This window comes from Stigmatopora nigra, chromosome 7 (assembly GCF_051989575.1).
Source record: "Stigmatopora nigra isolate UIUO_SnigA chromosome 7, RoL_Snig_1.1, whole genome shotgun sequence".
NCBI classification, from domain to species: Eukaryota; Metazoa; Chordata; class Actinopteri; order Syngnathiformes; family Syngnathidae; genus Stigmatopora; species Stigmatopora nigra.
Window position 1 is genome coordinate 10,147,872 of NC_135514.1, and position 24,762 is coordinate 10,172,633.

General features: G+C 37.9%; 3 protein-coding genes across 4 annotated transcripts; 1 reads left to right on the plus strand and 2 right to left on the minus strand.

Moving 5' to 3' along the window:
- Positions 1 to 47: 47 nt before the first annotated feature.
- LOC144199878 (hemicentin-1-like) lies at positions 48 to 22,716 on the plus strand. Of its 2 annotated transcripts, XM_077721761.1 has the most exons (24): positions 48 to 113; positions 6,441 to 6,584; positions 7,069 to 7,160; positions 12,924 to 13,247; positions 13,680 to 13,961; positions 14,407 to 14,670; positions 14,799 to 15,077; positions 15,145 to 15,414; positions 15,483 to 15,761; positions 15,967 to 16,230; positions 16,359 to 16,637; positions 16,705 to 16,974; positions 17,043 to 17,321; positions 17,527 to 17,790; positions 18,101 to 18,379; positions 18,463 to 18,732; positions 18,801 to 19,079; positions 19,144 to 19,410; positions 19,993 to 20,268; positions 20,465 to 20,719; positions 20,853 to 20,961; positions 21,115 to 21,128; positions 21,723 to 21,773; positions 21,847 to 22,716. In XM_077721761.1, exons 3-24 carry the CDS (start codon positions 7,145 to 7,147, stop codon positions 21,870 to 21,872), a joined length of 4,896 nt encoding a protein of 1,631 aa, XP_077577887.1. In that variant the 5' UTR covers positions 48 to 113; positions 6,441 to 6,584; positions 7,069 to 7,144; the 3' UTR covers positions 21,873 to 22,716. The 2 variants fall into 2 exon arrangements, with proteins under 2 accessions (XP_077577887.1, XP_077577886.1); XM_077721760.1 differs by lacking the exons at positions 48 to 113; positions 6,441 to 6,584; positions 7,069 to 7,160 and adding an exon at positions 12,594 to 12,643.
- On the minus strand, positions 994 to 3,394 carry LOC144199883 (uncharacterized). Its single transcript, XM_077721768.1, has 5 exons — positions 3,261 to 3,394; positions 2,726 to 2,977; positions 2,306 to 2,584; positions 1,430 to 1,708; positions 994 to 1,348 (listed from the first exon to the last, which is right to left on the minus strand). Exons 1-5 carry the CDS (start codon positions 3,295 to 3,297, stop codon positions 1,266 to 1,268), a joined length of 930 nt encoding a protein of 309 aa, XP_077577894.1. The 5' UTR covers positions 3,298 to 3,394; the 3' UTR covers positions 994 to 1,265.
- On the minus strand, positions 3,573 to 9,257 carry LOC144199881 (cell adhesion molecule CEACAM20-like). Its single transcript, XM_077721765.1, has 10 exons — positions 9,105 to 9,257; positions 8,511 to 8,843; positions 8,062 to 8,340; positions 6,914 to 7,180; positions 6,382 to 6,651; positions 5,755 to 6,009; positions 5,557 to 5,665; positions 5,358 to 5,404; positions 5,205 to 5,260; positions 3,573 to 4,895 (listed from the first exon to the last, which is right to left on the minus strand). Exons 1-10 carry the CDS (start codon positions 9,148 to 9,150, stop codon positions 4,689 to 4,691), a joined length of 1,869 nt encoding a protein of 622 aa, XP_077577891.1. The 5' UTR covers positions 9,151 to 9,257; the 3' UTR covers positions 3,573 to 4,688.
- Positions 22,717 to 24,762: the final 2,046 nt, after the last annotated feature.

A 24,762-nucleotide genomic window follows, 5' to 3' on the forward strand; every position in this document is an offset into this window, starting at 1 on the left:
AAGCTGTCCAGAAGCTTGATAACGATCCCAATGATTTGATTCAGGTGGGTTGGTGGAGGCAGACATGGAAAACAGACTGGATAGGGGCTCTTGAGGACCGGACCTGTTCTACGGTATGGTGTGGTTTCTGTATTATCTTGTGTACCCCATAGATGTCTTATTAAGGTCATTCCTGTAATCACTGTGAATTATTATTTCATTTTAGATGCCAAAATGTTTCATACAAGGTGTGGCTGTGTTTTTGTTAAACATGTCGTCTGGGATTATCTACTTAAATAGTTAAAATGTTTAAATACTCCACTGAAAATAGATTTTTTTGACACACCTAAACTCAAATACTACAGCAAGTCTTTAAAAATAACTTAATCATTGTTTAACTTTTATATCCTGAAATCCTTACAGGAGACGGCGTGATAATCTATAAGTAAATACAGGTCGATATGAGGTGCTTGTTAAGGTATCAAGGCAAACCGGAGGCCTTTGTCTCCCTCACCTGTTTGCTTTGTCTGAATCACACATCTTGAATATCATAAGTGCCAGGAAAAAAATGAGTCAATGAGGCAGCGGATGTGTACTGAATTTTCCAGATGTACGTCACAATGGTCTCTATTACGCGGCTGGTAAATCAATAACACAGGTTGGTCAAAGGTTGGAATTGGCTTAGACAAAGTATTACAATGCCAAATTCATAGTAGTCAACCAATGGACAGTTTATCAGCATGCGACAATGGATAATGTTTATCAGTCTATGAATACAATTAAATATTGAGGACAGATTCATTGAACAATTATTAGAACTTGTTCAAAAATGTTCTAAAAAAATGGAGGCATTTTTGTTTTGGCTTCGTTTCTCTTTGAGAAAATGTGAAAGACGATGTAGAGCAGGGGTCATCAATTTTTTTTTTTCATAAAAACCAAAGGATGCAAAGGCCAACATTAAATTCTTCCATTTTCATTTTTAAAAAAGAGGATGTTACGTGTTTCAGGAAAAAAAGTATATTATACACAATAAATAAGATCCAGCAAAACTTTGACTCTTAAAAAGCGGTATGGAAAATAAAGGAATGAATGTATCTTTGGCTATCCTTGACGACGATAGATGCCCAATCCATTTTGACTGGGACGGTTGGCAGCAGGGGTCTGATTGGATATCCACTTTTAAGCATTTATATTACGTAAAATGTCTACTCTAAAGAGAGTAAGTCACTGAAGCAAAACAAAAAAAAGAAATACAATGTATGAACAATCATTACATAAATAAGTGATCAGTAATTAACCAATACCAGTGATAGGCCAAACATCAAGATAGATAATCCATTCAACTGTGAAGAGCCAGAGACGGGGATACCTGTGGAGAAATAGAAGTTAAATATTTGATTCATCTATATCTGAGTTGAAAGAGCAAAAACCAACAGACAGGATTTGGTACCTTTGACTTCCACTATTTTGGTGGCCTTGGCTGAGAGTCCAGCTGCAACGTTTTCTACAAGACAGGTGAAATTTTGGAAAGTTCCAGGCACGATGGGGATCCACGAGAGCTGGTTTCGATGCACGGAAACGTAGCTGCCCAGGGGGAAACCACTCTCGAATGACCACCTCACGGTGCACTCCACGTCCAAGATACACGTCATCAAGCAGGTGTACGTGGATAGTCTTCCCGGGAATGCAAAGTCGTCTCCACTGATGCTTACGTTCCACGGAGTGTCAACTGAACAACCAAACACGTTATGTTAATGTAAGATACATCCGAGAAGATTTTAATGATAATTGTTTTAAACTCATTTCTATCAGTCGACAGGTGAACAAAGAAAACCAAATAGTATAAAATGTATTGGAAATACTACAACATACTAGAACAACATGGGCAAACTATGGCCCGCGGGCCACATCCAGCCCGCTAGGCCTTTTAATCCGGCCCGCCGACGTTGTCCAAATAATGTTTTTTTCCCCCCAAGATGGCGCCATCACGTGGAAGCCAGTGGCAGTAGGTCTGTCCACTCTTATTTGTTTTTCATGTTTTACAGCCCCTCAATCTTTTTTTAAATGACATTTAAATATTTCTTAATACATTCCTTTTTACTTTACTTTGTACTTTACACTTTTTACTTGAATGATGAATGATGAGTATGTTAATACTTTAGTCCTTTTTTTCTGTTTATGTTTCATATGTACTGTTAACGGATGCACTTTTTTATATGTATCGTATCTTATGCTGACCCGGCCCATCTTTCAGATTTTTAAAGTCAATGTTGCCCCCAGGCGGAAAAAGTTTGCCCACCACTGTACTAGAACTTAAGTTACTCACGTTTTAATAGGTAGCCCAGACTCAAAACACGATTGTTGCTCAGGTTGGTCTCACATTGGTAGAATCCGCTATCGTATGGTAGCAGTGAGCGAAAATGGAGTGTATTATTGTGGAGAAGATGCATATGGTCCTGCACCACCTGCTGTCCATCCTTATACCAGACAACTGGCCTGGCAGAGCTGAAGAGAGGTTGTTGTTCATCAATGTGACAGATGAGGTCCAAGGACTTGTTCATGAATGGTATAGAATCGGGAGGACTGGTTTGTACTGCAACTGGATCTGGAAATGGAAAATTATGATCAGCAAAAAGCACCCAATAAATCTGGGAAAAAAAACCTATTCAGGCATGCTGAAAGGCTCAGAGGGATCATTACAGTGCTTCAACAGCATACTGCAGATGACATGCTTTGCAGGACTCACTTTTGATATCCAAAACAGTTGTGGTGGTGGTGCTTACGCCATAATTTCTTAAGGTGCACTGCAACGTCATTGACGGGTACGTTCCATCTGGTGTCCAGGTGAGCGTGCTCCCGTGGAACTCACGATCCATTAAGGACCAGGTGTATGTGCAGTTTGTGTAGCAGTTGGACGAGCATGTGAACGTGGTGTTATATCCGGCTGTCACTGTGCCAGGCCAGCTGATTTTTAAGTTGAATGCTGACGTCTGCATACCTGTATGTGGGAGAGATGAAGAATGGAAAGGATTGTGTCAAAATAAACCTTTTTTTGAAATCCAATGCTTTACATTTATTAAGTAGAAATGTAGTATTTTTTATTCAGTTATAGTTGTATTTAACATATAAGTATGTTACATTTGTCTGCAATATTTTAGAGAAGCGTCTTTCAAACATTCTTGAAATATTTACTACTAATGTAAAAAAAAAAAAACGATAATCCATTTTAAATGAACACTTATATGCAGTGAATATAATTAATAGAATAGATACCATCTTACCATTCAGCACCAGCAGCAAAACAATGTAAACGACCATCTTCCAACAAATTATCTTTGAGTTGTGGTTCCGGAGGTCCAACAGGAATGAGTCTTTTTTTTTTATGTTAGGATCCCTATATAACCAAATATGACACTTGGTCACACCTCCATTTTCACAACAAACTATAGGACATTGGCTACAGCGATGTACTAAAGGGATTTCCCCCCGAGGTGTGACGATAAACCAAAATAATCCAGAATGTTGCAATAGATGACGGAAGATTTCAAGGTGTCCAACAATCTTTAAACATGACTTAATACCAATGTGGTATTTTACACAGTTTTACGGTAAATGACATTCCCTTTTGTTTTATTGCTGTATTGCTCTATTTGTACTGCACTAAAACACCCAGGACTTTGAATTTCCCAACATCTGCTTCCATGTTCTTTGGAAATGATCATGTTTGTTTCGACACACTTTGTAAATATAAGTTACCCATTCACTAAGTTTAACTTAACGCAATTGTTACCCAAGTGTTTACGAAAGCATCAGAATAAGTTCAAGTTACGAACCAATGGCATCCATTGTCACGTGGTCTTTTCACATGGAGCCGAACCCAGCAGCATTGGAAAACGCACTTTTTATGAATCACCCTAGTATTGCGTACAAAGTTTAAATGACTACTGCTGTGATGATTAATATGCTTATACTTCTAAAGTGGAGTGGAAAAGTTGGCCAGAATTTCAATACAAGTATATGAACACAATCTGAACATTTTCAAAATATTTTAAAATGCATAACATTCCCTTGGGTCAGATAAATACATTCATGCTCAGCATACAATACATAGAAATCAAATGCTATATTGTTGATTATAAAACACTTATTTTTCCAGGGCATAGAGATAATATGAAAAAGCACTTTCTATCCTATCCTATCAAGGTAAGCACAGATGCAGTATTGGCTAAAGATGTTACTTTCTACAAATTCTATAATTTGACATTTTGAAAGTGAAGTGTCGTCAGGACAAAATAATCCCTCTTTGAATTGAATTGAATTTGGCATTCCACCTCCTTTGGGACATTTTTGTCAAAGAATCTGGGGAAATTCTCATGTAGTCTACCAAACTATCCAAATTTAATGCGTGTGCATCCTTTGTTTGTTAACAAACAATCTATTTTTACATATTCTATCAAAAAATGTAAAGGCATAAAACTGAAAGTTGCCAGTAATGTATATCAGGTGTGAAATTATTTTAAAAAAAGCCCAGTCCTACTAACTCAGTCGACAAACAATCAAGCCCCATTTTGCTTTTGTGGCGCTTGGTTATAAAAAAATGAATGATTAACATGTACATTGTCAATGCAAATACTAGCTTTCATTAGCATGCCATTAAGGAACGGTGATAGCATGCCTCATTGTTGACAGAGCTCCACTCTGACTGGTTGCTATGAACCCGGAGCACTGACTTGGGCTTCATTGGCTTTTAGCTGTTGATGGGCTCGGCTCTTCATTCGCTGGACATGGGCTTCATAAGAAGGTGGCCCATTGCTCAATCTAATCTCGGCGTATTCTGTATTTTTATCCTGGACCTTCAGCTTGACCTTTCCATTGTCCATCAAGTAAAACTGACCCAGTTGTGCATAGTTCATGTCCTGGTTGAAAGATGAAATGGATAAATGAATAACCACAAGACCCCACTTCCCACAACAGATACAAATAGATTACGATGTTATATTGGTTGGGAAGATGTACTTCCCTCTTCAAAATAACTTTTAGTTATGTAAGTTCTGTTTGGTTCAAAGATTTACAAAGAGTTTGTTAAAAGTCTGAAGGACCGCAGTTTTAGACTAGCATCGAGTACATTTGAGCAATTGTCTAATGACCAAAATAACAATTTTTCCATATTTGCCAAATCTATTTCTCAGCCTTGTCAGTGTGTCAATTCATTTTTATTTTTATACCTCATCATCTTTTATTTCTGCTGTGGTCTCCTGGACTTCATCTCCTGCAGAAAAATCTAATCCAACACATAATTCAACAATGTTAGATTCAATTGATTCCGATGCATTAAATATAAACTAAATTGGATTGAATTATTCTTTTTTTATACTTGCCTGTCCTGGTTGAGGTATTTTCGCTAGGGTGATTCTTTAAATGTTTCCTGTGTTGCGACATTGTATTGCCATGTATGAATGCACTGTTAATACTGCATCCATGAAAATCAGTTGCACCTTATATTTTCTTCATACATCTAAAGAGGCTAATATGGTGGATAATTCTAACAGAAGGCTTACTAGTTATGATAATACTTACCGGTTGTGATAAATGTAGTAAACGCCACCACTAACTGCTGCGCACACGATCAAACACGCCACTAATATACCAGCAATGCAACCACCTGAACATGGATTAACTGGTTCATCTGTGGAGGCACACAAAAAGGAATTTTATATCATATTTGGTATGAGTCAACGTTCAAAATGCACTTTATAAATCTATGCTTCCGTTTACCTGTTACAGTCAATATGTGGACTGCAGATACAGTTTTCCCAGTTATGTTATTTGATGCACTACAGATATAGCTTCCACCATCTGAAAAGTTAACGTTGGTTTTGACCAAGGTTGAAGAATTGTGTAACTCTGTCTGGTTCAGCGATGTCCGTGTATAATTGGCAAATGGGACAGACTCAGCAAAGCAGTTTAATGTTAATGTTTGCTTTACATTTATTTGGCTCGGTCCCACGATTTGGACAGAATCAGGCCCATCTGCAAAACAAAGCAATGTTAAATTGGAAACATTAATAAATTGTAATAGATGCAATGTAAAATGCATAAAGTGCAACACAATCTGTTTTGGAGTGCTATTTAATAATCGTCTTCATATTTTGGGTTCATCTTAGGGGGGAAAAGCACGCAAATACCAAAACTACTCCCCTGACTAATGTTTTGGGAGATTTGCTAATGTCTCAGTATTTGTATGTCAAAGAAATTACTTGAAAAGCAACATTAAGCCAAGCAAGAAACACCGAATTGACATCCTTCTAAATTAAATAAAAGATAATTGGTCTATATACATGTACACATTTCATGTTTGTCTATCTTGGATGATGCCAGTGGTGGTTGTCACCAATTACTTACAGTTAACAAGTATGTCATATGTTACTTCTTCATTGTTAATGGGGTTGCTAATCCGGCAGGAATACGGAGCACTGTCCGATCTGTTAACGGTGTGGAACGACAGGACGGTATCCTTGTCATGGAGTGTTATGTGCTTATCTGGGACTAACACCAAGCCGTTCTTTGTCCACTGTCTGAAGAAAACCGACCCAGCAGAGTCACAGGTAAGATTCAACATCCTTCCTTCTATTGGCTGACTTGATGGTTTGATGGAGATGTTTGAAATTTTTTCTATAGAACACAGGATTGAGATTAATATTCTAAAAATATATTAGAACCACAACTAGAACAAATAATATTCATATTTTGACTTGTACTGTTACTATCTCTAACCTTAGCTAACTGAAGCATAACCATTTTCTATTGGTTTTTGGAGAAGTTGTAATTGAGTTCTATAATTTCTGTCAAGTTCTTCATAATTTGTTTTCATAGGTAAAAAGATTAATGTCATCTTCATGATTTATGATAATGATTCAAAATTAGTTGATCTTACTTAGCACATTAATTGGAGAAGGCTGAGATATTTCTTGTCTCAGAGTATTTCCGTTAAAGGACAGGCAACTGTAGTTTCCACTCTGATTTTCCTGAATGTTTGTTAGCAGGAGCTTTGATCCAGTGGGTAACAATTTCTTTCTGTCCACAAACCAGGTAAACAAAGCCAACGGTCTGGACAAAGCGGAGCAGGAAAGGGTGACATTTGACCCTTCTGCGATGTATTCCTGCAATGGGGACACCTGGAAGTATGTATTGTCCGGGCCAACTGAAAAACACGGAGTAAATGAGTTATTTGGAAGCAGCTACAAACTAGTCTGGAAATAAATTCAAACATTCTCTGTGCACACCAATTTGTACTGGTGTACAGTTAAACGCTTATTTTTGTGTCAAAATATTAGTGGTCTGCTGCTATAGCAATAGTACTGTCAGCTTTTCAAAAAGGAAGAAGTGGTAACTTATGCAACTGTTTTAATGTGTTGCAATCAGTCCATGTATTCCTCCCTTGAGCCACTTTCACAGACAAACAGCAAAATATTTTCATACCATATTTAAACTGTGTATTTTGTGAGTAGAGAGAAAGCACCTCAAAATGTCTGCGCTCTTTCTAAAAAGTTAATAGCCTGCTATTTATGTTAGCTATCCATGAATGTGGAAAGAATAGATCCAGAGTGTAGTAATCCCAATCAAACTGTCACGTTTTGTTGGTGTTTTGGGTTGATGTGTGTGTATTGTCCTTGTGTGTGCTGTCTGGGTGATTGTTGTGTGGGTTTCGCCTCTTGTGTCCCTCAGGGGTCTCCTTCCCTTATGTGGCCAGGTTTGTGTGATTGGTAATCAGCCCTTGTGTGTGTATTAAAACCCGTGTGTGTAACATGTGGGAGCATTACCTAGTGTCTCGTGTTTCCCCCTTCACGTATGTCATATTTTTGCCTCTTCATCGGTATATGTCTTGCCCTGTTTAGCTGCCATTCTGTCCTCGTGTTTATTATTTTTGTGTGGTTGTTTCGTCATTAAAACCCAAAGTTATGCACCAGCACTTTCCTGCATCCTAGGTTCTCTCTCGCTTTTGTATTGGGTCTGTTAATGGTTGTGCAATGTTTTCCATCCAATGTTATAGTGAGTGATAGAAATATAAAGAGAGATCCTTACAGCTGACAGAAAGATGCACCGGTTCACTGGTAACTTCGTTGATAGCATTGAACACCCGGCATTTGAACAAGCCATGGTCGTAGCGGGTCACCGGGGCAAGAGTTAGTGTAGCGCCTCCGTCTGTGAGCTGAACTGTGTCGCCTTCCAAGATCACGGTGCTGCCGTTCAACCACTGGAACGATGGGGATGATCCAAACGAAGAGCAGGACAGATGGACAGTGCTGTTAAACTCCACAAGGTCTGTGCTATTGACCTTTAATGTTGCATTGGAGACTGGAACTGTGGGTGCAAAATATTGAGAAAAATCAATGAAAATTGTAGAGATATTATCTGCTCGTTATGGAGGCTGATTGGTGTTAGGCTCAGCGTTGGGGTTAAGGTTACATGTACGTAAATCAATATAAACTGATCATCAGTTCAGGTGATAAACACATGAAATATCTGCTTACCAAGTGTTTGCAGGGTGGTAGTTCCGCTGAGTTGGTTGCCGCTATTGGTGATGATGACAACTCTATATTCTCCACTATCATTGAGAGCCAGTTTACTGAGCTCCAGAGACCCGGTTTGAGTGAAGAATATGATCCTGTCTTTAAAGTTTGAATTGGTTACATTTATAGTTGTGGCCGTTATAATGGGTATTTCCTCTTTCTCAATGATTATTGTCCAAGTCACCGCAATGAATGGCTTTGTTGTTGGAGTCACTGTGGTGTTGAACTTCACCGAGCCGCCCACGGCTCCAATCAGAGGTCCATCTGGCAACACACCAGATCCTGCAGTGAAACCTGAAAGATGGATTTTAATTATTTTTTTTCCAGATGAGTTTATCATACCAATATCCATTCCTCAGTAAAGTTTACAGGGCAAAACATGTATGTTTGTCCGGTCCATCCACTCAAGTACATACTCATTAAACTAGCTCAGTTTCTTGCACTTTGACTGGATTGCTCAATCAACACTGAACTTATTTCTAATATGTTTCTATTGCATAATTTAACAAACACTAGTCATTTTTCAAAATAAATCTCATGAGGAGTCAGATTTACCTGTAAAAGCCACAGAGATGATACAAAGTACTGTCCATGTATCCATTTAATCTTTCTGACAATTGTACCACTTGAAAAACTTCACATTTACCAGGCTTCAAGTAGCTCTACAAATACTTTCTTCTGGTAGTGCATATGCTGCTTGTGCATTGTCACAGCCCATGAAAATTTAAGCAATAAATTAATACGGAAGCTGTTGGTCACATTTTCAAAAGTGTCACAGCATTGCCCTCTTGTGTTTATGCTTTGGTCATTACAAAAGTACAAACAAGGATTTGTAAATCATGCTATACCACTGTACATATTTATATACTCTATGCTATATATCCATCCATTCATTACACTTGTCAGAGTTGCGGTACTGTTATTAATTTTCAAAAACAACTATAAAGACTCTGCGATCGGCTGATTCAGGGTAATGTCCCCCTGCCTTTGGCCCGGAGTCAGCTGGGATAGGCTTCAGCACCCCCCGAGTTCCTAATGAGGATAAAGCGGTTCAGAAAATTAGATGTGAGAACTATAAAGACTAATATGATAATAAAAAATAAAAAAAACTTTTCGTGTCTTATGCACCTATAACTTTCTTTTCAATGACAAAGTTGAAACTATTCAGATTTGCCCGCTCTTGGACATTTTAGGCCTTTCTACACGTCTACTGCACTAATATGCTTGATGGTGGTCAACTCAAGTGATTTCAAATGATTAACAGAAAAAAAATGAACAAATTACATTATTTCCCCCTTTTAATTCTGATAGGCCCTTTTTGGTTTTGGACCCCTGAGTTTCAGCCCACTTAGTCTGACGAATCAGGCAGCTCGGGGACATGACTAATGCATGAAATATTGTGTCTAAATCAGTAATGGATAAGATCGTTCTTATCTCTGCAATATAAAGGAAATGGGAAAATACAGCTTCAGTAATATTCTTAAAGAACAATTGAAAAGGAAGGGCTGAGTCATTTTGAGCACCGATAATAGTATTGTATCCTTAAACATAAACCTGTGTCTAGGTGGGCCAGTAATCAACATATCAGTTTTTTTTTAAATTACCGGACATAGTACATTCAGGGTTTTAGTTTTAAGAGCGTGTTTTATCGTTGGGTGTCGTTGGCATACCAATGAAAGCTAATGTTTTTATGACGGAAACTGTCACGCGGCAGTGGACTATATAATAAAAGGAGGGGTGGCGAACATGTTAGTTACAAAGAACAAAAATGTTAATCTGTTAGAGTCATAGAGCCACACCTCGGGAAGATGATTGGCGGTCAAGAATAAGCATAAAAAAAAATCTCATCTGGAAAATCATTTTTAAAATAGAATTTCTCATCTCATTTTATGAACCGCTTCATCCTTATTAGGGTTGCGGAGGGTGCCAGAGCCTAAGGAGACAGATGCACATGCACACTCACACCCATACTTAGGGCCAATCAGCCTGTTTTTGGAATGTGGGAGGAAACCAGAATACCCGGAGGAAACCCATGCAAACCTGGGAAGAACATGCAAACTCCACATAGCTGGAGGGACCTGGATTTGAACTCAGGACCCCCGAGCTGTGCGGCTAACATACTAACCACTCGCGGCACCAAATATAATTTATTATTTGTTTAGATGGGCCCTTATGAATAAATTTTAAGAGAGAGAAATAATAAGTGCAACATGACAGGAGGCAAAGAGCCACAGTTCATACAAAATATAAGAAGCAAGAGCCAGATTCATTTTGGCCGGGAGCCACATGCGGCTCGAGAGCCGGCACACCTGTAATAGACTGTAAAAGGTGATCACTTTGGCACTATGCACCATCACACCTTACAATATTCGAAGGTCACATTATCATAAATTAAAGGGTGCGCTCCATCTTAGAGATTAGATTTAAACTATAATAATGTTAATAATTAAGCATGCTGAGGAGAAAGAAATGTTTATGATCATGCTTTCGTTTTTGCCGATAATCTGTAAAGCACTCTTTACTCTCATTCCTGCATCACCTGGGGAAGTACATTTAGTAGTAGTAACACCACAAAATTCAAGTCTTGGTGGTCCTCTGAATTACAGTCAGTATTTGTATTTAACACTTCCAGGCTGTAAAACAGGGGAGTCCGATTCTAAGTGAGCAGTCTTTCTTGTGTTACCTGACTGCCTGTCTGTATAACTATTATCGATCCTTCCATTAAGCCTTCCACCATCAAACCAACAAAATAGCTTCATTTGGACAATGGTTTGCACAGTCTAAATGTCACTAGGACTGATGTTAAATCCAAATAGAAAAACAGTGCCACATTATTGGTATTGTTTCTTATTATGAAGCGTGTCAAAATCGAATGCATCCAAAATTAAAATGTTGTCCAACATCAAATGAAAATGACATCAGAAGCTATGATATTTTGTATATCTAATGATTTACAGAAGTCAAAGGAGCTAAACTGCAAACAGGAGCAAAAAAATTGAAGACCACAACCTTTGGACAGCCATATAAGACTTTTTGTAATATACTTTGCGTGAATTTGGCCCTTGTCTGCATAAAAAAATACTTTAATGCAATGACAGGAATGTGAGGGCTTACTTACTCAACATTTAAACACACAAGCAATGAAATATTTGGTAATGCATTAAAAGCATCCTCATTTCACCAATCAGATGATTACATGCCTCCATCCATTTTGATATCAATTACTGCTAAACAGATGTACACACATACTGAACAATGTAGGATGAGCATGTCAACTGTCTTCATATTTCAAATCTCATTTTACAATAGATAAACATAATGTAGGAAAACTCAAAAATATAGTACTTGTAGAGAAGTGAATACATTTTGGCCACTGTTTTGTACTTCTACCAATGTATATTCTTAGTTTGTGTCTGATTTTGTCATTTGATATCCAGTTTTTGTTGTTGGCTTATTTCATTGGTACATCACATAGTCAACCTGGGCTGTTTTTTGGGGAGTTGTTGTTATCTTAGTTAAACTCCGAGCCCAAGAGTTCTAGAAACATGGACAAAGACAAATAACCCATCTTGTTTTTTGACAATCTTAACCTAAACCTCAACAATCTTTCATTGTTCTTTAGTGGAATGTATGTACTAACCTTTGCTCCTCACTATCCATCGAAAGTAGAATGTTACACTAGCCACCCTCCACCAATATCAGGTGGGTCCATAAACATTTATCAACACTGATAAGATGCATCTAGAATTGTTAGTTTCTTGTATGAATAATTAACCTCTAACCAAAAATAAACTACTAAAGTGGCAAAAACTGAAGTTCAACAACCTTTTGTGTGTCATTTTCAAATATGATGGAAAACCTAATTAATTACATTTCAAAAAGTGGAAGGTATACAAGTATTCTGATTCAATATAAATGCAAAAAATGCACCGAAGTACATAACTATTGAAATTGACAGTCAATGTAGTAACATGCTCCTCCCCTTTAACGGTCGTCTTAACATTGCCTCCCGTCTAAAATTGCTTATTGATGCTTGGTTTCAACCGATATGACAACGTCAGTATTTCTGCTGATTGTCTTGGGAGCCCTCATAGGTATGCCATAATACTTTTGACACATTTAAATATGTGTTATTGTGTTTTGCTTTTTAATATTATTAATACAGTGTATAAAATATATACCTTTTATTGTAGAGTAACAGCTCGATAATCACTTAAAGTGGTAATTCCTTTGAAGCATTTAAAATATATGATTGAATATTGAATTATTCTATTATTATATATTATATTCCACATCTGGAGTCAAATCATGATAAATGATGAATACATTCCAAATGAGTGGATTATGAATGACTTTCATATTTGATACTTGCAGGCTCAAGCCATGGATTGGGTGTGCTGCCTGACAACATGGCTGCAATTAAGGGAGAAAAGAAGTTATTGGCTGTGGAATTGACTCCACCAACGACACCAATAACTTCTATCGTCTGGAGCTTTACAGATTTAAATGGCCGCTATACTGAAATAACATCCCTCAACAATGGACATAACCCCGCGTACCGAGACAGGATCACCCTCTTCCCTGAAACGGGATCTCTGGAGCTCAGGAATTTGACCCTGAGTGATTATGGTGTTTACAAAGTCATCATAACAGTTGGTGCAGTGCAACAAACTGGAAGCTCTACATTGGAGATACATGGTATGTTCGAATTATATGATAGATTCACCATTTGTAAAGGCAAATCAAGTGAATGTTTCATTTTCTGAAGTCTATACAAGGCCAAAACGTCCCTGTTGATGAAATTTACAAAAAACACTTGAAATCTCTCTCAAAATCTTGTTTACTTTTTGGCCATTCAAAAGATAAATTTAGGACTAATAGGAAAAAATTGAAATGGACTTTGTTGACATTAGTCAGAAACAGTTTAAATGATGCAGACTACGTTTAACAAATTTTGAATGTGATTGGGGTCTTCTGATCGGGAGAAAAAAAAATCTAAATAGCTATCTTTATTACATTTTTTTATTTTACTAAAACCTGACATTGAAACATGGGTTTTATTATATACTTAAATGTAGTCAAAGTTTGTGTAATTCATAGAATTATTATTATTTTTCCCTCCATTTGCAGAACTGATTGAAGGTGTGACCGTTAAGGCCGACAACACAGACCTGTTGGAGTCAAGTGGCTCAATCACTATGACCTGCTCAACGACCGCCGGTACTAAAATTACTTACCTCTGGCTGAACATAACTACTGTGCTCAACCCTAGCGACAGAGTTCAGATCACGGAGGAAGGCTCCAAGCTTACCATAACCAGCGTGACCCGTTATGACAAGGGACCTTACAGGTGTGTTGCCTCCAACGCGGTCAGCAGCAGCACCAGCGGCCCTGTCGAACTCTACATCAGCTGTGAGCTCCTTTATAGGATTTTTCACCTGTCTCTGTTATGCAGTACCAACAGCCTGAACATAGTAGATCATTTTCTGTCTTGAATGGAAGTATTATAAGCACTCTCAGTTCAAATTGATTGGACGTCTATCTCTGTCAATGGCAGCTAATAACTTAACCTTGCCTACACATTTTGAATTCACAATCACCTTAGAGATTCCTGTAACTCTCCATCCTTGTGGTAAAACATAAAAGATGTAAAAAAAAAAAGGAAAATGTCTAGCCCCATACCAGTTAGCCTATTCCTGATATTTATGCTTATCTCCATTACTACACGACAGAGAAACTAAATTCAGATTTTTCATTTTACTAAAAAGATTCTTTCCTCTTTTATGTACATAATGAAGTTTGCAGGCTGATTCTCTTAAAAGCGCACTACTGAATTTTTTAATTATTATCCTTGCAGATGGCCCCGATAAGATGAGTTTATCCATATCTCCGTCACTGGAATACCACATAGCTGGATCCAACATAAACCTGACCTGCTCATCGGAATCTCGACCTCCTCCACTTTACACATGGTTCTTTAATGACATACAGCAACCTGGTTATGGTCCTGAGTTCAGACTGGTAACTGTTCAAGAAAATCAGAGTGGCGGGTACAGCTGTAGAGCATATAATGAAAAAACACTGAAGTCTCAAACAATCAGCTCATCTATAACTATACTTGGTATGTATACGATATGTCAATTGTAATGACTTAGAGAGCAGTGCACGTTCTAATGAACCATACAACATGGTATTTTTTGCACGAACTCTTGGAATTACAATCCCTTTCATTTGATTTTATTCCCCCAGCACTGATCTCCAAGGTGGAAATCCTGACTGACACCACAGACCTTATTGAATTTAGCGGTCCAGTTAGTTTAGTCTGTTCTGTCATTGGTTCTTCGCCCTCTTTTCGCTGGGTCAACGACACCACTGATATGTCAAGTAACGACAGAGTTCAGATCACCAATGGAGGTTCCAAACTCACCATCCTCAGTGTTACCCGCTATGATACGAAACCATTTCGATGCGTTGCATCCAATTCTATCAGCAGTGGGACCAGTGATCCTAAGGTTCTGACTATTTACTGTGAGTCACAAACCCGACGACCACATTTCTAAGCTCATCCATGACAGTTTTTCTCCTCTCGTGACAGACGGTCCGGAGAATATTAAGATGACCATAACACCGTTCCAAGATCACTACAATGAAGGTTCAGACGTTGACCTCTTGTGCTCTGCTTCTTCCGTCCCTTTACCGCGATTTCGTTGGTTAAAAAACGAAAACTTCTTGACCCAAACTGGTTCGGCGCTCCAGCTAAAGAACATTCAATATAATCAGAGAGGAAACTACTCTTGTCAGGCCATTAATGACAAAACTCAGAAGACTCAGACATCAGTGCCTGTTGCTATTTCAGTGATAAGATGTAAGCTCCATAGAATTATGCACGTTAAAAGAAGTTTTCACCATTAACTTTCTTTTCCCCGCCTACAGTGGATATCACCAATGTGGTGATAATTCCCAGCAAAACAGAAATGGAAGAGTTCAGCGGCTCAGTTAGTCTCAACTGCACCTTTGATGGAGTTGATCCCAATTTTGTTTGGCGTAACGGGAGTTCCGTGTTGACGGCCGGAGACGGAATCCAGATTCAGAGCAATGGTGCTGTCATCACCATCCTTAGAGTGAGTCGCTACGACGAAGGGCCTTACACCTGCCAGGTCTCCAACGACTTTAGCAGCGTCACCAGTCCTCCGCTGAAACTCTCCATCTTCTGTGAGTCGATGAAAGTTATTTAAACTTTTAGTGCAGGTTTTATTTAATCATTTAAAAGATAAAAAGTCGTGAAAAAGAAAAAGAATGGATCTGTGAAAAACCAACGCTCTTACAGTAACACTGTATATTTGTATTTAGAATAGAACTACCACTAACATTTTCAATCATTTCTTTCCTTTGTCTTGGTACAATCCATATTGTGAAGATGGCCCTGAGAACATCCATTTATCCATATTCCCTTTACTGGAATACCACACGGTTGGATCCAACATCGACCTGACCTGCTCATCGGAATCTCGACCTTCTCCACTTTACACATGGTTCTTTAACGACATACAGCAACCTGGTTATGGTCCTGAGTTTAGACTGGTAACTGTTCAAGAAAATCAGAGTGGCAGGTACAGCTGTAAAGCATATAATGAAAAAACACTGAAGTCTCAAACAATCATCTCATCTATAAATATACTTGGTATGTATACGATATGTCAATTGTAATGACTTAGAGAGCAGTGCAGGTTCTAATGAACCGTACAACATGGAATTTTTTGCAAGAACTCGTGGAATTACAATCCCTTTCATTTGATTTTATTCTCACAGCACTGATCTCCAAGGTGGAAATCCTGACTGACACCACAGACCTTATTGAATTTAGCGGTCCAGTTAGTTTAGTCTGTTCTGTCATTGGTTCTTCGCCCTCTTTTCGCTGGGTCAACGGCACCACTGATATGTCAAGTAACGACAGAGTTCAGATCACCAATGGAGGTTCCAAACTCACCATCCTCAGTGTTACCCGCTATGATACGAAACCATTTCGATGCGTTGCATCCAATTCTTTCAGCAGTGGGAGCAGTGATCCTAAGGTTCTGACTATTTACTGTGAGTCAAAAACCCGACGATCACATTTCTAAGCTCATCCATGACAGTTTTTCTCCTCTCGTGACAGACGGTCCGGAGAATATTAAGATGACCATAACACCGTTCCAAGATCACTACAATGAAGGTTCAGACGTTGACCTCTTGTGCTCTGCTTCTTCCGTCCCTCTACCGCAATTTCGTTGGTTAAAAAACGAAAACTTCTTGACCCAAACTGGATCGGCGCTCCAGCTAAAGAACATTCAATATAATCAGAGAGGAAACTACTCTTGTCAGGCCATTAATGACAAAACTCAGAAGACTCAGACATCAGTGCCTGTTGCTATTTCAGTGATAAGATGTAAGCTCCATAGAATTATGCACGTTAAAAGAAGTTTTCACCATTAACTTTCTTTTCCCCGCCTACAGTGGATATCACCAATGTGGTGATAATTCCCAGCAAAACAGAAATGGAAGAGTTCAGCGGCTCAGTTAGTCTCAACTGCACCTTTGATGGAGTTGATCCCAATTTTGTTTGGCGTAACGGGAGTTCCGTGTTGACGGCCGGAGACGGAATCCAGATTCAGAGCAATGGTGCTGTCATCACCATCCTTAGAGTGAGTCGCTACGACGAAGGGCCTTACACCTGCCAGGTCTCCAACGACTTTAGCAGCGTCACCAGTCCTCCGCTGAAACTCTCCATCTTCTGTGAGTCGATGAAAGTTATTTACACTTTTAGTGCAGGTTTTATTTAATCATTTAAAAGATAAAAAGTCGTGAAAAAGAAAAAGAACGGATCTGTGAAAAACCAACGCTCTTACAGTAACACTGTATATTTGTATCTAGAATAGAACTACCACTAACATTTTCAATCATTTCTTTCCTTTGTCTTGGTACAATCCATATTGTGAAGATGGCCCTGAGAACATCCATTTATCCATATTCCCTTTACTGGAATACCACACAGTTGGATCCAACATCGACCTGACCTGCTCATCTCTATCTAGGCCTCTTGCAGTGTACCAATGGTTTTTTAATGAAAACCCGTTTCCTACTTCTGCACCTAAGCTCCCACTGATGAACGTTCAAGTGAGTGACAGTGGAAACTACCGCTGTCAAGCCTTTAACAACAAAACACTGAAATCTCAAACCAAGAGCATGCCTATAACTATACTGGGTATGTATACGAACTGAACGCATTTCCAGTGAATGCATTTTAGTGAATAGGTTTATTCGAGCAAATCAGACATCGTGAAATGTCGGACCATGCTCTTCATGGCACCAAGCAATAATCAGGCAGGCTCTGGTTTTGTAGTGTGACAACTTGTTCGTTACGAGACACATTGCAGCATCATGACACAGCTTGGTGTAATGTGACACTGCGATTGTCGACCAAAGAAATCGTGTAATCAAAGGAACGCATTAGTCTCAAACAAACTGCTAAAATGTTTGAATTATATAAATCCTTTTCTTATTTTTTCCCACAGCACCAATTTCCAGAGTAGATTTGTGGACCAATAACACAAACCTCTTTGAATTCACTGGTCCAGTGATTTTGTATTGTTCCGCCGCTGGATCTTGGCCATCCTTCCACTGGACTAACGGTAGCTCTGAGATAGCTAATAATGATCAAGTTCAGCATACCAGTGGAGGCTCCACCCTCACCATCCTCAGTGTTACCCGCTATGATACAAAGCCATTTCGGTGCCATGTATTCAACCAGATCAGCAATGTCACCAGCAATCCTCTGGTCCTTTCTGTTTACTGTGAGTCACAAACCTTAGTGTCAAAGAGACATGACTACCACATTGCTATGCACATCAATGACAGTTTTTGCCCCTCATGTTAGATGGACCGGAGAATATTAAACTGACGAAAACACCGTTCCAAGAACACCACTATGAAGGTTCAGACGTGGACCTGTTGTGCTCTGCTTCTTCGGTCCCATTACCACAATACCATTGGTTCCGAGATGGTATCCAGTTGACCCACACTGGACCGGCGCTCCAGCTAAAGAGGATTCAATATAATCAGAGAGGAAACTACTCTTGTCGGGCCTTTAATGACAAAACGCAGGCGAATCTTACTTCGGAGACCCTTGCTGTTTCAGTGATAAGCTGTAAGATCGATAGAAATGCACAATGTTGGAGGAGGTTTTCATTCTCACATAATTTTTTTGGTCTCCAGTAGAAATCTCCAATGTGGTGATCATTCCAAACATCACAGACCTGGAGGAGTTCACCGGTTCAGTCAGCCTCAACTGCACCTTTGATGGATTGTTTCCCAACTTTGTTTGGCGTAACGGCAGTTCCGTGTTGACGGCCGGAGACAAAGTCCAAATTGACAGCAATGGCGCTGTTGTCACAATCCTAAAGGTGAGCCGCTACGACGAGGGGCCTTACACCTGCCAGGTCTTCAATAACCACAGCAGTACCACAAGCCCTCCACTGAATCTCTCTATCAGCTGTGAGTTGACCACGAATCTTGACTTTGTGATTGGTAGTTTTAACGTTTTTGCATTGTGCCACAGATGGACCAGAAAACATTCATTTGGAAATATTTCCACCATGGGGCTACTTTGAGACAGGATCCAAAATCAGCATGTCCTGCTCAGCTGCATCCAGACCTCTCGCCATGTTTAAGTGGTTGAAAAATGGAAACTTGTTGTCCAATACAGGATCAACGTTCGACCTGGTGAATGTACAAGAGTATCAGAGCGGAAACTACAGCTGTCGGGCCATTAACAGCAAAACTTTGAAACAACAAACAACAAGGCCATCATCCATTATTATACAGAGTAAGTCATAACAGATCAGATTAAGTTCTGCTTATTCTTTTATAATCGAGTATTAATTCATAAGCACCTGAATGCGAAATTTATGGTGAATTTGCAATTTGTGGTCGGAGAAAATTTGCGCTTACTTTTCCAGTAGATACATTATTTGCTAGTTGTGCTCTTTAGTTTGTTGTTATGTGATAATTTCCGTTTTGTTATGACACTGTGACCTCTTGACATTATCCTTCAGTCTCAGACTTTAAATTCAGTTTAAGCAAAACTGCCAATTATTATCTTGCACTTTGATACTTGCACTAAAACACCATAGCTACCTCACGTGCCTCTAACTACTTTAGCCACTTTTATAGATCACTTACTTTTTATTGTATATGAATCTTTTTATGATGAACATTTATGTGTGCATTTTATGGTGAATCTTTAAATCCCATTGTACTTATATAATGCCAATTAAGGCATCTAATTCAATTTGAGATTATGCGCAGCCATAATTTGTTGTGAAAGTGGACACAGCCTCGGCCGAACTATAAAAAAAAAACAGATTTATAGTTAAAAAAAATACAATAATTTATTTGTTATCCACAGCCCCGGTTTCCAGCGTGACTCTTACAGCAAACAGGACAGTCATGTTTGAGTTTAACTCCGCTACAATGTACTGCTCTGCTGCTGGATCCGGACTCTCCTACCGATGGTTTAACGGAAGCTTGGAGGTTCCAATTGATCACAGAGTTCAGCTCACCCATGGTGGCTCCAGGCTTACCATAGTCAACGTGACCCGCTATGAACACAGACCATTCAGGTGCAATGTTTCCAACGCTGTCAGTGTTGGAATCAGTCAGTGGTTGCATCTCTTCATTCAGTGTGAGTTCAAGAGAGCTAAATGGATTGAGGCATCCATCTATTCTATCTGATTTGTTTGGCAATCGCGCACTCAGGGTAAGGCTGTGGGTGGGCAAACCACCCAATAAATTTACTGGCCAACCCCTTTCTGCCGCAATTTCTGAACATTACAATTCTTCTTGTACTACTCTTTTAATCTTAATCTGTCAATCGGCAGACGGTCCAGACCACCTGTCCATCGAGGGCCCAGATTCTGTTTACGTTGGACAATATGCAATACTTCTCTGCCGAGCCTGGTCTGTGCCGACAATGAGCATTACCTGGCTTTTCAATGGAAAGCCCACTGGTGTACACTCGGCCGAGTACGTCATTCATTTAAGCCGGATTTCGGATGCTGGAAAGTACGTCTGCACAGGCCACAATGCTGTTACGGGGAAGAGTGCAACAGCAAGCCACGACTTAGCCATTTTAGGTACGTCAAATACCAAAGCACAAAACATACACTTCTATTCCCACTGCAGCACTCTTAAATTTGGAATTTGTAAATAAGATGGAGAATAATGTGATTCTCTGTGACTGAGTATAAAATGTTCTTTTTTTTTCAGACTTCCCAGTGTGCTACCACTCAGCTGCTGCGGGTGTTGGCGCTGCCATAGCAATCTTATGCTTAATTTTACTTGTTGCAGTGATCTTGTTGATCGTATTTTGTGCAAGGTGATTTTTTTAATATTACTATGCACAATTGATACTTAGTGAATAATTGTGGTTTATACAGTAACATTAGGTACATGCAATTAAGGATTGACTTTATTACTTTGTTCAGGATCCTTTAATAATATTTTATCCTCTTTTTTTTTCTCTACACAGTGGGAAATGCGCAGGTAATTAGTAATTTTTATTTATATATATATATATATATATATATATATATATATATATATATATATATATATATATATATATATATATATATATATATATATATATATATATATATATATATATATATATATATATATATAGATATATATAGATATATATATATATATATATATATATATATATATATATATATATATATATATATATATATATATATATATATATATATATAGATATAGATATATATAGATATATAGATATATATAGATATATAGATATATATATATATATAGATATAGATATATATATATATATATATATATATATATATATAGATATATATATATATATATATATATATATATATATATATATATATATATATATATATATATATATATATATATATATATATATATATATATATATATATATATATATATATATATATATATATATATATATATATATATATATATATATATATATATATATATATATATATATATATATATATATATATATATATATATATATATATATATACATATATAAACTTTATTGCTGTATGACAAAACATTTTGCTTCTCTAGGGACGTGTTGCAAGGAAATAGAATCGTACACGGTTTCAAATGGAGCAAATGGTAAGTTTGACACGTTTGTTGGTATCCGGATATAAACATTGATTAATATTTTGTTTGTGACTTATTTTTACAGGACAACAAAATACAAAGGCCATTTGAAGGAGTAGTGCAATGTATCTTAAGGTTGGAATAGTATCAACACGGCTTTTCCATTTTAAAAGGAGCTGTTGTTGACGTATGTGATTCTACTGGCTTCAATGTGTAGACATGTATATTAGGTTTGGACAGGTTATGGGTTGGACCATTTTTACTGTTAATGTTATATCTGAGTTCAGGTAATCACAATATGTGAGTGAACTACAAATGAATAAAAAATATGGGCAACTTTATAATGAAAAAAAAAGAAAAAATAAACTTAAATTTCCATAAAATACTGGCAGCTGTGGTTGTCAGAATTATACTGTTAAGTAAAAAAGGATACTGTTTAAGGTTCACTGTTGAATCGGGCTCTGAGGGCGATTGATCGGGAGGTAGCAAGGACTCGGGATATCTGCCACTTCCATAACACATCGTATAGTATGCATACCTCGTGACGCACTTCGGGCTTCTTTATGTAATTGTTATATGATTGTTAGGTCACATGAAGGCGTGATTGTTTTAATCCAAATGAGGGTTGGTTTTAGTTTCCTGTTCTGTTATTGTTAAAAGAGTTGATTGTTATTATAGTTACAGATGTTGTTTTTGAACCTTGTAATTGTTTTGATTCATGGCCTTAAAGCCGTACGCGAATTACGGTTCGAGAGGATACTTTTGAAGACAAGGGGCTCGATGTATCTTCCCTTAAGGTCCTTATCCGTGATCCAATCTATTTAATTAAATGTCAATAATTGAATAAGATGTTTTAGGCTCCAGCACCCCCTGCGAACCTCATGAAGATAAGACTTAAAAATATATATATTATTAAACTGATATTCCAACATGAATAAATCATGAAACATTATATTTCAAGGAGATGTCACCAAGGACAAGGTGAACTTTATATAATTCCTTTAAGCAGGATGTTGAAACTATGTTTTCCAGCCATTGCTCTTACTGTCAATCCTTAGGTTTCTTCATTACAGAAATAACGGGTTGAGTCACCTTGTATTTACGCTTTAGTAGTAAGCTGACAAAGGTACTTTGTTCACATAAGTCTACATGTAGTAAAATGCAATTGTGTCATTCAAACCGGTAGTTTCGCCCATCGCACTGTTTAAATGTAGCTCCATTTATGACAATTGATGTGTCAATTTTTTCATCTGATGGCATAAAATTCCTTTTTTTTTTGTTCCTATACTGTCTACTGAGAAAAAAAAAACGTGTATTAGGACATTTGCCCAAATGACAGGGAACAATCAAGTGCACGCCAAAAGACAAAGCAATACTATGTCAAATGAAGCTCCTCAGCTAACTTTACAATTTCACATATAGACAACATCTTTCCTACTTTTGGCCCATATATGAAAACAATTGTAGGTAATCCATGAACAGATAAATCACCCACAAATATATTTTTGTTTTAGTTTTTAACCACCCAAACATAACATTTGCATGGTCAAAATAGAAAGAAAAAAATCACAAATGTTATTTTTGTTGGACAAAGGCTATGTTTTGAGTAGGTATGTTCAGCTTCGAAATAGGGGGAAGGATGGAATAATACACGATGGTTTGCAAAGAATGGTTGAGTGTCTCTCTCCATTAAGTCTTTGATCTTTCTACCAGTGAGGAAGGAAACATCCGACTGCTGCTGATCAAACAGTATTCTCCCATAACCACTCACTTAAAAGCCCAAGAATTGATGCGCAAACAATTACAAACCATCTTTAAGGCAAGTCAGTCTTTGCAACCGCACACTCAATGTATAATAAAATAGTATACAAAATAAAATACCATATTTTCGAAATCCAAAGGCGTACTGTATTTGAGATGCAATTTCTGTATTCAGCATATATACAAGGCGCTCCGAATTATTAGGCGAACAAGCTAGCATGCATTCTAGTGTATGCTTTTAGCAAAACTGAGTTTGGCTGAGTTAAGTAGAGACGATTTCATGTGAGGTTTTGTCCACTTTACAAGATTTCATCAATCCATCAAGCAGAACCTTTTAGCTAAAGGCATGCTGGTGAGCGTAAACAATGGTTTCGTAAGTTCCGAGGGTTTCTGCGTGACATTCAGTATATTTGCGTTCCACCCAAATTCTCTTTTGGTAGAAGGGGGGTCTTGTTGGCCATAAAAGAGAAGGAGCAGACTGGATTTTCTGTTTTTGACTTAGGGATTTGGGCAACTGTCTCCATGGACATCAAGCTGCTCTGGATATCCATCATCTTGCTTCTACCAGGTAGATTTAAGTCGTGAAACTCTTTCAACAGCCCTCAAATTTCTCCCTTCTTTGTCATTTTGAGTAGCATAAAGTAGCACGGATAATTTATTTATAGTTTATTTTCTGGGGGGGGAATAGTAACTAAAATGAGTTAATGAAAAAATCTTGATTAAAAAAAAAGATACAATTCATAGGAAAAGCCCAATACCTCTAAAGTGGTATAAAAAATAAATTAAAAAAAAACTTTTAATGTCATAGTATTTAACTCATTGCAAGCCATTGAAAATGTTGGTCAATTTAAACTAAAATAAAACAGCTCTGAATGAGTGCCCGATAAATGGTTAAAGGTTAAAGTCAAAGTCTTTTTAACTTTGAGTTCACCTACAATTCAACACGTTTTCCAATTTCTACTTCCATATCAAAGCATCAAAAGGAAACATCCCAACCACAACTCAAACCTAACTTTAATCTGAACTTCAATTTTTCCTCTCTTGTTTTCCTGCCCTTTTCAGGCTCATGCCAAGCTCAGAACGTGCTCCCGGCAGGCCCCTTGAGCGGTGCCGTGTCGGACAAAATTACCTTCAAAACCACCCTCCAGCATCCTGAACTCCCCTTTCTCTCCGTCAGCTGGACCTTCAAAGGTGCCAACGTCATCACTTCCACCAAAAAAGACGTGTTCGGGGATGGGTA

What these genes read in the sequence shown, in the direction of transcription:
- LOC144199883 (XM_077721768.1), bottom strand. Translation starts at nt 3,297, where the DNA reads ATGGTCGTTTACATTGTTTTGCTGCTGGTGCTGAATG. An exon ending in TCTGGGCTACCTATTAAAAC is followed by an intron (nt 1,709 to 2,305) that starts GTGAGTAACTTA and finishes TTGGTTGTTCAG; the next exon opens with TTGACACTCCGTGGAACGTA. An exon ending in CAAAATAGTGGAAGTCAAAG is followed by an intron (nt 1,349 to 1,429) that starts GTACCAAATCCT and finishes ATTTCTCCACAG; the next exon opens with GTATCCCCGTCTCTGGCTCT.
- LOC144199881 (XM_077721765.1), bottom strand. Translation starts at nt 9,150, where the DNA reads ATGGATACATGGACAGTACTTTGTATCATCTCTGTGGCTTTTACAG. An exon ending in AAATACCTCAACCAGGACAG is followed by an intron (nt 5,261 to 5,357) that starts GCAAGTATAAAA and finishes GTGTTGGATTAG; the next exon opens with ATTTTTCTGCAGGAGATGAA. An exon ending in CAGAAATAAAAGATGATGAG is followed by an intron (nt 4,896 to 5,204) that starts GTATAAAAATAA and finishes TCTTTCAACCAG; the next exon opens with GACATGAACTATGCACAACT.
- LOC144199878 (XM_077721760.1), top strand. Translation starts at nt 12,598, where the DNA reads ATGACAACGTCAGTATTTCTGCTGATTGTCTTGGGAGCCCTCATAG. An exon ending in TGCTATTTCAGTGATAAGAT is followed by an intron (nt 16,975 to 17,042) that starts GTAAGCTCCATA and finishes CCCCGCCTACAG; the next exon opens with TGGATATCACCAATGTGGTG. An exon ending in ACTGAATCTCTCTATCAGCT is followed by an intron (nt 19,080 to 19,143) that starts GTGAGTTGACCA and finishes ATTGTGCCACAG; the next exon opens with ATGGACCAGAAAACATTCAT.